Source organism: Cervus canadensis, chromosome 4 (genome assembly GCF_019320065.1).
Source record: "Cervus canadensis isolate Bull #8, Minnesota chromosome 4, ASM1932006v1, whole genome shotgun sequence".
Taxonomy (NCBI): Eukaryota; Metazoa; Chordata; class Mammalia; order Artiodactyla; family Cervidae; genus Cervus; species Cervus canadensis.
In genome coordinates this window covers 28,970,312-28,982,985 of record NC_057389.1, presented here as the reverse complement: position 1 = coordinate 28,982,985, position 12,674 = coordinate 28,970,312, and the positions used below count along the sequence as shown (strand labels likewise).

The window sequence follows — 12,674 nt, the reverse complement described above, 5'->3', positions numbered from 1 at the left end:
CTGACTTTTAATAAGGCAAATGGCAGATGAATCAAAACTGGAGTTCTTTAATTTGATTACCCTTTTCTGCTAATTTTAGACCAAGATTTGATGTTAACTTACCCTAAAACAAGGATTTCTAGAACACATAGAACGTGTGCTTTAAAACAATGCTAATTAAGTAATCCACAAGTCCATACTGATAGTAACAACACAAAAGTAAATTTTAAAATGGTGAGGGTAGGGTGGGAAGAAGGGAAAGCTCTACATTACAAAATGCCAGCTAATAAATAGAGAAGGCTGTTTTCTAAATTGACACTTATCAACTGTGACAATAATGACTGATTCCAGCAGTGATGATCAATAGATGGTAAGATTGTTGGAGAAAATGATATTCACACAGTTTCAAAGTGTCACCCCACAAGTTATTTATTAATTAAGAAGAAAGGTGTCAGTACAGTGAAGAATAGGCGCACACTTAAACCAAATAATCAGATTTAGCACCCCCAATAATAGATAAGATTGACACCATATGCCTCTTCATGTGATATATTGGAAAGATTATGTCACCTACATGTATATGTAATATTCCTGGCATTAAATTTTGATATGAATTTAATCAGGAGAAAACAATCAGGTGAATTCAAATTGAGAGAGATCATGCAAAACAACTATCTTGGATACTTCAAAAATTTTAAAGACATAAAAGTAAAAAAAAGAGAAATCTGGATAAGTCTTCTAGATTAATGGGGACTAAATGTGACCAGGTGTACTACATGAGTCTTGATTCTTTTTTTTTAATATAAAGAGGTTTCTAGGGACTTCCCTGGTGATCCAGTGGCTGAGACTTCCAATACAGGGGGCCTGGGTTCAATCCATGGTTCGGGAACTAGATACCACATGCCGCAACTAAGACCCAGCACAGCCAAATAAATAAATATATTTAAAAAAAAAAGAAATTTCTAAAGAACATTATTGGGACAGTAAGAGAAATTCACAGACTACATAATTAGTAAATAATGATAGTGAAAGTGTTAGTCACTTTAGTTGTGTCTGATTGTTTGTGACCCCATGAACTGTAGCCCACCAGGCTCCTCTGTCCATGGAATTCTTCAGGCAAGAATACTGGAGTGGGTTGCCATACCCTTCTCCCCGGCATCTTTCCGACACAGGGATTCTACCTGGGTCTCCTACATTACAGGCAGATTCTTTACCCTTTGAGCCACCAGAGAAGCCCAAATAGTGATATATCAATGTTAAACTTCTTGAGCATAATAACTTTATTCCGGTTATGGAGGAGAATGTTTTTGTTCTCAGAAGATAGAATCTTAAGTATCTAAGGATAAAGTTTCATGATGTCTGCAGTTCTTAAATGGTTCAGGAAAAAAAACATGTGTGTTCATGTGTGTGTGTCTAGAGGAGGAAGGAAGGAAGGAAGGGGAAATACAGCAAAATATTAACAAATGGCTGTCTAGATAAAGAATATATGAATGTTCATTGTACTTTTCCTGCAGCTTTTATGAAGGTTTGAAATTTTTTGAAATAAAGTTGGAGAAAATTTTAAATTTAAAAATAAAATAACCTTCATTATGTCTCACTGCTTTAGGTGAAATCCTTAACCCTGTTTGTTACCCATTATCCACCAGTTTGTGAGCTAGAAAAAAGTTACTCACAACAGGTGGGGAATTATCACATGGGATTTTTGGTCAACGAGGATGAAAGCAAACAGGATGCAGGTATGAATTGTTCTTGCAGTAAGTACAAGTTTCATTCTGTTGGTTTTTGTGATGAGTAACTCAAAGTTCATAGGAACATGAAGTTACTGCTTATTAATAATAAAAGCTGCGAATGTTGATCGTAGTTGACATTTGTCCAACATCATTTTCTCTAAGCTTAAGGTCAAACAGAGTTTGCATTTCTCCTCGCCATCTCTGAGTCCTTCTCTAGCCCTCTTTATCTCATTTTTTTTCAAGAAGAAGGTGGCGTGAGGGGGAACATTTAGATTTTATTCCTAGGTCCATCTCAGGAAAGATGCCTTAACAGTCAAGTATATTAGTCATCTTTGAAAAATACCCAATATATTTCCCAAAATATGATTTAACATGAATTACTTACTAAGAGCAATATTTTATACTTGCTGTTCAGTCAGTCAGTTGTGTCTGACTCTTTATGACCCCATGGACTGCAGCACACAAGGCTTCCCTGTCCTTCACCATCTCCTGGTGTTTGCTCAAACTCGTGTCCATTGAGTCGACGATGCCATCCAACCATCTCACCCTCTTTTGCCCACTTCTCATTTTGTCCTCAATCTTTCTCAGCATCAGGGTCTTTTCCAATGAGTGGGCTCTTCGCATCATGTGGCCAAATTATTGGAGCTTCAGCTTTAGCATCAGTCCTTCCAATGAATATTCAGGGTTGGTTTCCTTTAGGATTGACTAGTTTGATCTCCTTGCTGTCCAAGGGACTCTCAGGAGTCTTCTGCAGCACCACAGTTTGAAAGCATCAGTTCTTCAGCACTCAGTCTTCTTTATAGCCCCAACTCTCACATCCATGCATAACTACTGGAAAAACCATAGTTGTGACTATACGGACCTTTGTCGGCAAAGTGCTATCCCTAATATTCTATACTGGACATATGTTTTATCTTAATTTGACAAGGAAAGTGAATCTCAGGTAAATTGGGTCCCCCATGTCAGGCACCTTGGGTGGGAGCTGACTTGAACCTAGAATCCATGCCCTCTGCCTGCAGGTTCTTTTCATCTCTGTTAGAACTGCTATGTGAGAGTTACAGTATTTTTTTCTTAGCCTTCCACTTACTACTCATGTCACAGCAATGAAACATTTCATGAAAAAAGAACGTCATTAGCCAATAAAAAAATTCAAGTGCTGTTAGTAATGTAGTAGATTTTAGCATTTTTCCCCATGCTCAGTAGTAATTTTTTTTAAGCCACCAGCCTGTGGGCCAGTGATGGTTTATACAGTTGGTGTGCTACAATGGAAAATCCATTATCCAAGATACTTCGTAGTCCAGATTTTATTTTGGAAAAGTAATGAGTAAGGATGGGCCTGAAAAAGAAATCAGGCAACTGGCCCAAATAAAACAAAGCAGTGGACCTGAGATAAATATAATGTTAAGCAATCCTTGCCTTTCACCACCATGCAATCCTAAAAACACACCATAAATTCTCTCATGGAAACAGTTTCACATCTATTCATCTGCATCCAAAGTGACAGGAGGAGCTTATAAGCTAAAACTCCATGGGATAAACAAAACAGATTTCACCAACAGGAGAGGGTCAGTGGTAAGCGTGTGATGTGAACTAACTGCTAACCCAGACCCTTACATCTTAAGTGTTTTGACTTTTTAGTCTATTGATTTAAATTTTTATTCATGAATAGAATTTTAGGAAAACTAAAGAATGCTAAAGACTTGTGCTAACAGCAGTGGTCCCCTCTTCCATTCTTTTCCTCCACGGCCCCTCCTCCCTCCAATCCCAAGGCAACTGTTTTTGGCTCTTTCATCCGTCTCTTCCCTGGTTCTAAATACTGTGCTTATTTTTCTTTCTCTTGGTTCACCAACCTGACAATGTTACTGACTGCTTGTGTTAAACGAGGGTCTTCAGTCCTCCCTTTGCCTTTCCTCCTAGTGTAATAGTTTCACATTTTTCTTATTTCATTCTCATTCATTGTGTTCACTGTTATTGCCAGTAGGTATTGCTTACTCATGAGGCACATATGGAGACAAGTATGTTTTCTTTCTTTTACAACTTTTTTCTCCAAGGTCATAGTTAATTGTTTTTATTCTTTCATTTCATTGTTTTGAGTCTCTTGTTGAATCTATCCTCTCTAGACAGTTTTCACATGAGTTTTTCTTACTGGGGTTGTTCCTCCTGGAGCCCTATGTCTTTCTGCTCATCTGAACTGGTTTCTCCCTAGACCTCAGCTGTTGTCCTGAGACCTGCCTTGCTGTCATTCTGGGATGTCTCTTAACCTGTCTTCTGTTCATTTGCTTGCAAGTAACAGAATGCTTGGACTCACTCTGGCTCAGACAATGAGGATAAATATAATCTTGTGTTACGGGAACTTCAGGAAGGGTGGGCTTCAGGTTCTCTTCTTTGCAGTTCTCCAGGCTTTGTCTTCCTGCTCTGCTAACTTCATCATCACACTAGTAGCAAGATGGCTGCAGTTCTTTTGGACATCACATCCAGAATTGATAATGTCCAAAGGAAGAAAAAGGACGAGCATTTCCTGTGACTCTTTCTTAGGAGCAGCGGAACTTTTCTTAGATGCCCACTAGCATCTCATCAATGTCCAGTCTTATTTTCAGAATTGATTCACATGCTCATTCTTTTTTTTTAATTAATTTTTTTTGGAATATGGTGGCTCAGTGATAAAGAATCCGCCTGCAATGCAGGAAATGGAGGAGATGCAGGTTCCATCCCTGGGTCTGGAAGATCTCCTGCAGGAGGAAATGGCAACCTACTCCAGAATTCTTGCCTGGAGAAATCCCATGGACATGGGAAGTCCCATGGACAGAGGAGCCTGGTGGGCTTCAGTCTATGAGGTCACGAAAGAGTTGGACACAAGGACTTAGTGACTAAACAACCACAGTAGTTGCTTCTACAGTGTTGTGATAGTTTCTGCTGCACAGCAAAGTGAATCAGTGTCCATGCTCATTCGTAAACCACTTTCTAGACGTGAGAATGGCAAGGATAACTTTGAACAGCCTAGACTAACTGGAATCAACATTTGGAAGTAGACATAAGGACACCATCCCCTGAGTTAAATGGTCAGGGAGTTAGTTCAGTTCAGTTCAGACGCTCAGTCGTGTCCGACCCTTTGCGATCCCATGGACTGCAGCATGCCAGGTCTCCCTGTCCATCACCAACTCCTGGAGTTTACTCAAACTCATGTCTATCGATTCGGTGATGCCATCCAACCATCTCATCCTCTGTCGTCCCCTTCTCCTCCTGCCTTCAATCTTTCCCAGCATCAGAGTCTTTTCAAATGAGTCAGCTCTTTGCATCAGGTGGCCAAAGTACTGGAGTTTCAGCTTCAGCATCAGTCCTTCCAATGAATATTCAGGACTGATTTCCTTTAGGATGGACTGGTTGGATCTCCTTGAAGTCCAAGGGACTCTTAAGAGTCTTCTCTGAAACCATAGTTCAAAAGCATCAATTCTTTGGTGCTCAGTTTTCTTTATAGTCCAACTCTCACATCCATACATGACTACTGGAAAAACCATAGCTTTGACTGGATGGACCTTTGCTGTTAATGTCTCTGCTTTTTAATATGCTGTCTAGGTTGGTCATAACTTTTTTTCCAAGGAGCAAGTGTCTTTTCATTTCAAGGCTGCAGTCACCATCTGCAGTGATTTTGGAGCCCAGAAAATAGTCTGTCACTGTTTCACTGTTTCCCCATCTATTTGCCATGAAGTGATGGGACCAGATGCCATGATCTTAGTTTTCTGAATGTTGAGTTTTAAGCCAACTTTTCCACTCTCCTCTTTCACTTTCATCAAGAGGCTCTTTAGTTCTTCATCGTTCTCTGCCATAAGGGTGGTGTCATCTGCATATCTGAGGTTATTGATAATTCTCCCAACAATATTGATTGCAGCTTGTGCTTCATCCAGTCCAGCGTTTCTCAGGGAATTAATCCCTTTATAAATCAGGGTTTTCTTAGAAGTGTAATAGATTTTGGAGAAGCTGCTAATAATATCAATTAAAGGAGATAAAATTTTTAAGACTCTGCATGAATGGAAATGTCTCCATTGTACCTTCACACTGGATTTGTAGTTTAGCTAGGGCTAGAATTTTAGGTTGAGAGTCATTTTCTCTCAGAAACTTGAAGCATTGCTCCATTGCCTGCTCATGTCCAGTGTTACCCCTGACTGTATCTAGGCTTCATCCTTTGCCGCTGACCTAATCCCTTTTCTGTCTAAATTAGAGTCGATTGGTCATCAGTAAATTCCCCAAAGGCCTTTTGGGTGACTTTCAAGACTCTATGTTTATCTCTTTCCCTTGGGGTGGTAGATAAATCAGTGGACCAGAGGTGACAAACCTGTGTTTTAGTGTCTTCCAGTCCATAAGATCTTGGACAAGTCACCTGATCTCATCCGTGTCTAATAAATTTTAGGAATCCCTCCTGAAAGTGAACTTCAGAAACTATTTGATCAGCACACATCTGTTTAATAACCGCCTGGAGAAGTTTTGCTTTAAGACAGTTGTGCTAAGTTTCCCTGTAACAAGGAGAAACTTGAATGATTGCTTTCACTGACTCTAAGCAGTGTCAGATAACCTTTTCAATAATATCCATTTAAGAAATGATCATAGCTTATAAGGAGAGTCCTCACCATGAGCTTTTATTTGAGGCCTAAAGACATGGGTTGTGTTTACCATCTGCTCTCTGACCTGGCTCTTTCTGCCTCCACCTTTCCATCTTATACACAGACACACACATATACACGCCCTGTCCTCTCTTTCTCTGTCCCTTCTCCCATTTCTTCCCTCTCCTTCCCATGGAAGAGTGGTGAAAGATAGTCTCGAGGTAGAACCTAACTATAATACAGCTCCTTCAGGTGATTATGGAAGAGTGGTCACATTATTTACCTTGATGCTGCTCTAAGAACTACCATGCTGTGTGCTAAAGTCACTTCAGTCGTGTCTGACTATTTGTGACCCCATGGACTGTAGCCTGCCAGGCTCCTCTGTCCATGGGATTCTCCAGGCAAGAACATTGGAGTGTGTCGCCGTTTCCTCCTCCAGGGGATCTTCCCATCAGGGGTCAAACCTACATCTCTTATGTCTCTTGCATTGGCAGGCAGGTTCTTTACCACTAGGGCCACCAAGAACTTCCATAATCATTGCTAAAGTAGAGACTACATATGATGATAAATTCAGCAGTTGTTTGTCCTGAGATGTGTTAATGAGTCTTTTGGGGCAACAGATATAATTTAGCTATATTTTATATTTAAGAAGCATCTTTAGCTAGCTATATTATATATACTACATATTATATATATTATGTGTATATAAAGCAAAAGAAAAAAGCTGTCAGCAAAGCAGTGTTTAAATGAGGGGAGTTTGTGGCATTTAGCAGGCTTTCCATTTTTTTTTTATAAAAAATTTTTTATTAAAGCACAACATGCTTAGAGAAAAATATGCTAATAACTACATAGTTGAATATGCACAGAGTGATACAGCAACCTCCCAGATCGACAAATATAATCCTATGTACATTTCAAAAGCCAGCCTGTGCCCCTTCTGAGGCACAAACCCCCTCTTCTTCCCTCAAATGGACTTTAAAACCATAGGTTACTTTTGTCTATTTGTGTTTTTTTGTTTTCTTTAAATTTAGTTATTTTAATTGGAGTCTAATTACTATACAATATTGTAGCAGGCTTTCAGTAAAGGGTGGATGGATAGATGGGTGGATAATGAATGGGCAGATGGACTGACAAATGAATTAATCTCATTTTTAGAAAGGTCATTGTAAAGTCTGGATTATAGAGGTGAGGCTGGAGGTGAAAACATCAGTTAGGACTAATCCAGTTGAAGTGATAAAGTCTGTATTTGTCTTTTTTTTTTTTTTTCATATTATTATTTTTTTTTATTAGTTGGAGGCTAATTACTTCACAACATTTCAGTGGGTTTTGTCATACATTGATATGAATCAGCCATAGATTTACATGTATTCCCAATCCCGATCCCCCCTCCCACCTCCCTCTCCACCCGATTCCTCTGGGTCTTCCCAGTGCACCAGGCCCGAGCACTTGTCTCATGCATCCCACCTGGGCTGGTGATCTGTTTCACCATAGATAGTATACATGCTGTTCTTTTGAAACATCCCACCCTCACCTTCTCCCACAGAGTTCAAAAGTCTGTTCTGTATTTCTGTGTCTCTTTTTCTGTTTTGCATATAGGGTTATCGTTACCATCTTTCTAAATTCCATATATATGTGTTAGTATGCTGTAATGTTCTTTATCTTTCTGGCTTACTTCACTCTGTATAATGGGCTCCAGTTTCATCCATCTCATTAGGACTGATTCAAATGAATTCTTTTTAACGGCTGAGTAATATTCCATGGTGTATATGTACCACAGCTTCCTTATCCATTCATCTGCTGATGGGCATCTAGGTTGCTTCCATGTCCTGGCTATTATAAAATGAAGAAAGTTCACTTTTTTGATACCCCACTGCTGTTCACTTCGCTTTGGGTCTTGGGAGCAATTGAAGGGTAACAAAAAACTATCCAGGTTAGCAAGCACTGGTTTCTACATGCTTCCTTCCTAGTCTTTTCCCACCCACTTCGTCACCTGTTCTTTGTGTTCCTTTAGTTTTCTTTGGAGGTAAAGGATATTCTTGGTGCTTTGCAATGTGAGTTTTGGTCTATGTATTCTGAGAGTGTCAGCATTCTTTTCACCTCCCACCTCTAGCACCCACCCTTAGAGAGGTATTATTGTCTGTTGCTGAATTCTTAGAGGAGATTAAAGAAATTTCCATTATCCTTTTTTCTCTGTTGTGTTCAGCCTTTGGGCTTTTTAGCTTTTAGCTGATGAAAGAGTAAAGCTTACACATTTATCAAATGAAATAATGTTGTGAGAAAAGCTCCTGATAAACTTATAATAAGTATACTAGGGTTTCAGAAGTCACTGTGAATCTGGTCGTCTTGGCCATTTTAGCAGTAGAGTGCAATTACGTTGAAGTTTGTAATAAAAGCTGCATAATCCTGAACTGCTTTAGATTTATCGAAGATTATACTGTATGCAGCTGTTGGGGAGGAAGAATTTGTTCTTGGTTCTTTGGCTGATCTAATAACCACATTAATATAAGGCAGATTAACTGGAGAAAAGCAAATTTAATTATGTACCTACAGGGGCCCCAGAAGAATATGAGGGCCAGTGAGGCAGTTGAGGCTTCTCTACCGTCCTGAGCTAAGGAATGGGATAGGAGACTGGGGCTTCAAAGAGGAGGAGGGTAATTGATGGGAAAATGGGAAAAACAGATATTTGGTAATTAGATTGCTTGTCTTGCCATATGCATAGGTCATTCTGATAAAAGTTCTCTCTGGTAATAGTCTGTCTCCGAGCCAGCACCCCTCTACCCATCTAAATTCTTTTAGGCCATTGAAGGGGGAGATAGAAAGATCTTCCTGAGCCTTTTGGACCTTCACTGTCTTCAGCTCAAGAGAGTCTGCATGCCAATGTGGCACATTCTGAATACCTTCACAGCATTGTCTTTGTATTACTGTACTTCAGTTCAGTTCAGTTGCTCAGTAGTGTCCAACTCTTTGCGACCCCATGAACCACAGCATATCATCACCAACTCCTGGAGTTTACCCAAACTCATGCCCAGTGAGTCGGTGATGCCATCCAACCATCTCATCCTCTGTCGTCCCCTTTTCCTCCTGCCTTCAGTCTTTCCCAGCATCAGGGTCTTTTCCAATGAGTCAGCTCTTCGCATCAGGTGGCCAAAGTATTGGAGTTTCAGCTTCAACATCAGTCCTTCCAATGAACATTGTACTTCATGATATCCCAATTCTTTAAAAGTTTTAGCTTCAAGCATATGTATTAGGTGGTAGACTGGTGCCCTAGGAAACAGATTCTGAAATTTGAGTGTCAAGAGTTTTATTGAGGAATACTTTCACCATCAACACCCGAGCAGGACTGGGCTCTCCTGGGCTGCGTTACAGTTGTAAGACTTCAGCCAACCCTGCAGAGAGCTCGGTCAGGGGTTGGTCCTTCAGAGTCACCTCAGCTTGAGGTGAGAGAACCAGACTTTTATGCCTTTTTTTATCTATTGTTCCATAACAAATTTCCCCCTAAAACATAGCAGCTTAGCACAGCAACTGTTTATTATCTCATAATTCCTGTGGGTCAGGAACCCAAGCTGAATACCTCACAGTCTCTCACAGGCTTCATCCAAGTATTGGCCGGGTAGCAGTCAAGGCTTGACTGGGACAACCCACTTCCCAGCCCTCTCACATGCTGTTGGCATACCTCAGAATATCCACTTCCAAGATCATTCACACAGCTGTTGGTTGGGCTCCAGACCCTCACTGACTTGTTGACCAGAGCCATTGGTTTCTTTGCATGTGGACCCCTCCATAGGGCAGCCCACAATATGGCCACTGGCTCCCTTTAGAGCAAACAGGGAAGAAAGTGAGAGTGCCCAAGTCAGGCCACAGTCTCCTGTAATCTAATCTCAAAAGTGACAGACCATAATTTTTGTCGTATTCTATTCATTAGAAGCAAGTCCCTTGGTTCAACTCACAGTCAGAGAGGGAGAATCACACAAGGACATGGACGCCAGGAGGCAGGGGATCTTTGGTGGCCATCTTCAAAGCTGCCTACCAACCCCTGTAGCAGCGAGTCCACTGGATACAGGCTGCCCAAGATGGGAGGTGACCTTGGGTGAAACAGCTTTCTTCAGCTGCAGAAGTTCCCAAAGATAGCACACAGCTGAGGGTTGCTCTGATAGTTGGGGCAGTCTGAATGGGATTTGGATGGTACCAAACAGCATCCATGGGCTTTCCAGGTGGCGCTAGTGGTAAAGAACCCACTTGCCAATGCAAGAGACCTGGGGTTCGATCCCTGGAGAAGGGCATGGCAACCCATTCCAGTATTCTTGCCTGGAGAAATCCATGGACAGAGGAGCCGGTGGGCTACAGTCCATAGGGCTGCACAGAGTCGGACATGACTGAGGCAATTTAGCATGCACACATGTGAACAGTATCAACTTTAATATGTATAGCTCTTTTTTAACTAGGATATTTAATAAGCCAGAATTTCTCTGTCTTGTTATTTAAACTGTGCAACATGTATTATTTCCTTATCTGTTTTTGTCGCTTTGTTTCTTGTACTCTTGGAAACATCCTTCACATATGTTACTTTACAGAGTATATTACATACAAGACTGGTGAATACATTCTTTCACTAGAAAACATTAAAAAAAAAAACCAAAACAAAACTGTTTTTAAAGGAGAAATTATATTATACCATGTATCAAAATCACTCTTTTTTGGGTATAGAAGTTCATTTAAAAATTTTCAGCAAGCAGCATACAACTAAATATTTCTTAACTTACAATGAATAATTGTTAAAAAGCATTTTAACTGAGCTAAAAGATAGATCCTAAATGCAAAAGCATTTTCAAAACAGTATTTACCCTTTTTCTATATATGTAATATTGATAAGGTAACAAGAGATTAGGAACAATGGATTTCTTTTTCAGATTACAAATTTTAATTGAATAAAGTTATACAGATTTTTATTTTGTCTTTAATCTTCTAATTTCTTTCAATTTTCAAGCATGGTTTTCTTTATCTCTCTCTTTCTTTTAACTTTATTTTTTAGGTGAAGAAGACCAGGTCCCTGATTCTGTCACATTTCTTTATCAAATAACCAGAGGAATTGCAGCAAGGAGTTATGGACTCAATGTGGCTAAACTAGCAGATGTTCCTGGAGAAATTTTAAAGAAAGCAGCTAGCAAGTCCAAAGAGCTGGAAGGATTAGTAAATATGAAAAGGTCAGAATGATTGTGCTACATTTTTGATATATAATGAACTCTTCCAAGTTGTCCCAGAAAGAGGATTGTCCTGTAAATGAACATCAGATCTTCCTTCAAGCACCTCTTCAAATATTCTGAAACATTCAGTTATGGTAAAATGAAAATGGTTCTTCCCAAAGCCCATGTGAATTCATTTAGGCCTCTGTAGTCAGATCTTTATCTGTTAAGTTGGTTTTCCAATCATTTTTCTAAAGAATTAACTCCTTAATGTATACCAACACATTGGTTGCTTAAAATACTCATTTATGAAGAATATTACTAATGGAAACCTCAAGATATAAATAACATTTAGAGTATTTCTTTTATACTCTTTTATGCTCATTCAGATATGCAGCAGTTACATTCGGAAGTGAAGAATTCTGTCAGGACATGAATGAAAATAATAATACTGGGTTAACCAAAAAGTTCTTTAGGTTTTTACATAACATCTTACAGAAACACCTGAATGAACTTTTTGGTAAAGTCAGTATCACAGAGCTAGGTGATTAGAGTCAGTATCTGTGCACATCATTTACTTTGTGGATTTGTTTGTGACAGACTTTTTATTCTAAACAAACTTCTCCATCACCTAGAATGCTTTATGTGAATGCACTTTTACCCTGGACATCCAGCAAGTATGTAGTCAGTATATAAACTGATCATCATACAAACCTGAAACATACTTTGGAAGGAAGATATTCGTAGGAAAATATCCTATTAATAAATAATAAATTGCAGCCTTTTGTTTCCCAAATATAAGATTATATTTTAAAACAGCATAAACTCCTCGCCCACCTCCGACCCCACCCTGCTCTGCCTGAAATGTCCAGGACCGGAGCAATAATGCAGGGCACATGCATGACCATGTGATCTAGAGCAAATAGGCTGTTAGTCAGATAGAACATCCTGGCCAGCCATTATGCTGTAAGAATATTTTTTAGTTCTGGGAATTATTACCAATTTAAATATTGAAATATCAACACCTGATATTTTAGTTAAAGAGACAGTTGCCAGCTTGCATACTGATGGTCCTGCAACCAGCTCCTCTTTTCTTTCTTCCTCTGTGTTTCTGCCTCGCACTCCTAACCTTACCATGGTAACAGGTGGTGGGCCAGGTCCAAAGTGCTGGAATACTCGAGCACTTTGTC

At 39.7% G+C, this 12,674-nt stretch overlaps 1 protein-coding gene across 1 annotated transcript in view; it reads left to right on the top strand.

The window, feature by feature from the left end:
- MSH3 (mutS homolog 3) overlaps positions 1-12,674 on the top strand; it is a 155,331-nt gene that overhangs the window by 140,257 nt on the left and 2,400 nt on the right. Inside the window, exons 23-24 of the mRNA XM_043467515.1 lie at positions 1,586-1,715; positions 11,334-11,505. Of these exons, the coding sequence (XP_043323450.1) occupies positions 1,586-1,715; positions 11,334-11,505 (302 nt within the window). The remainder of the gene's footprint in view (positions 1-1,585; positions 1,716-11,333; positions 11,506-12,674) is intronic.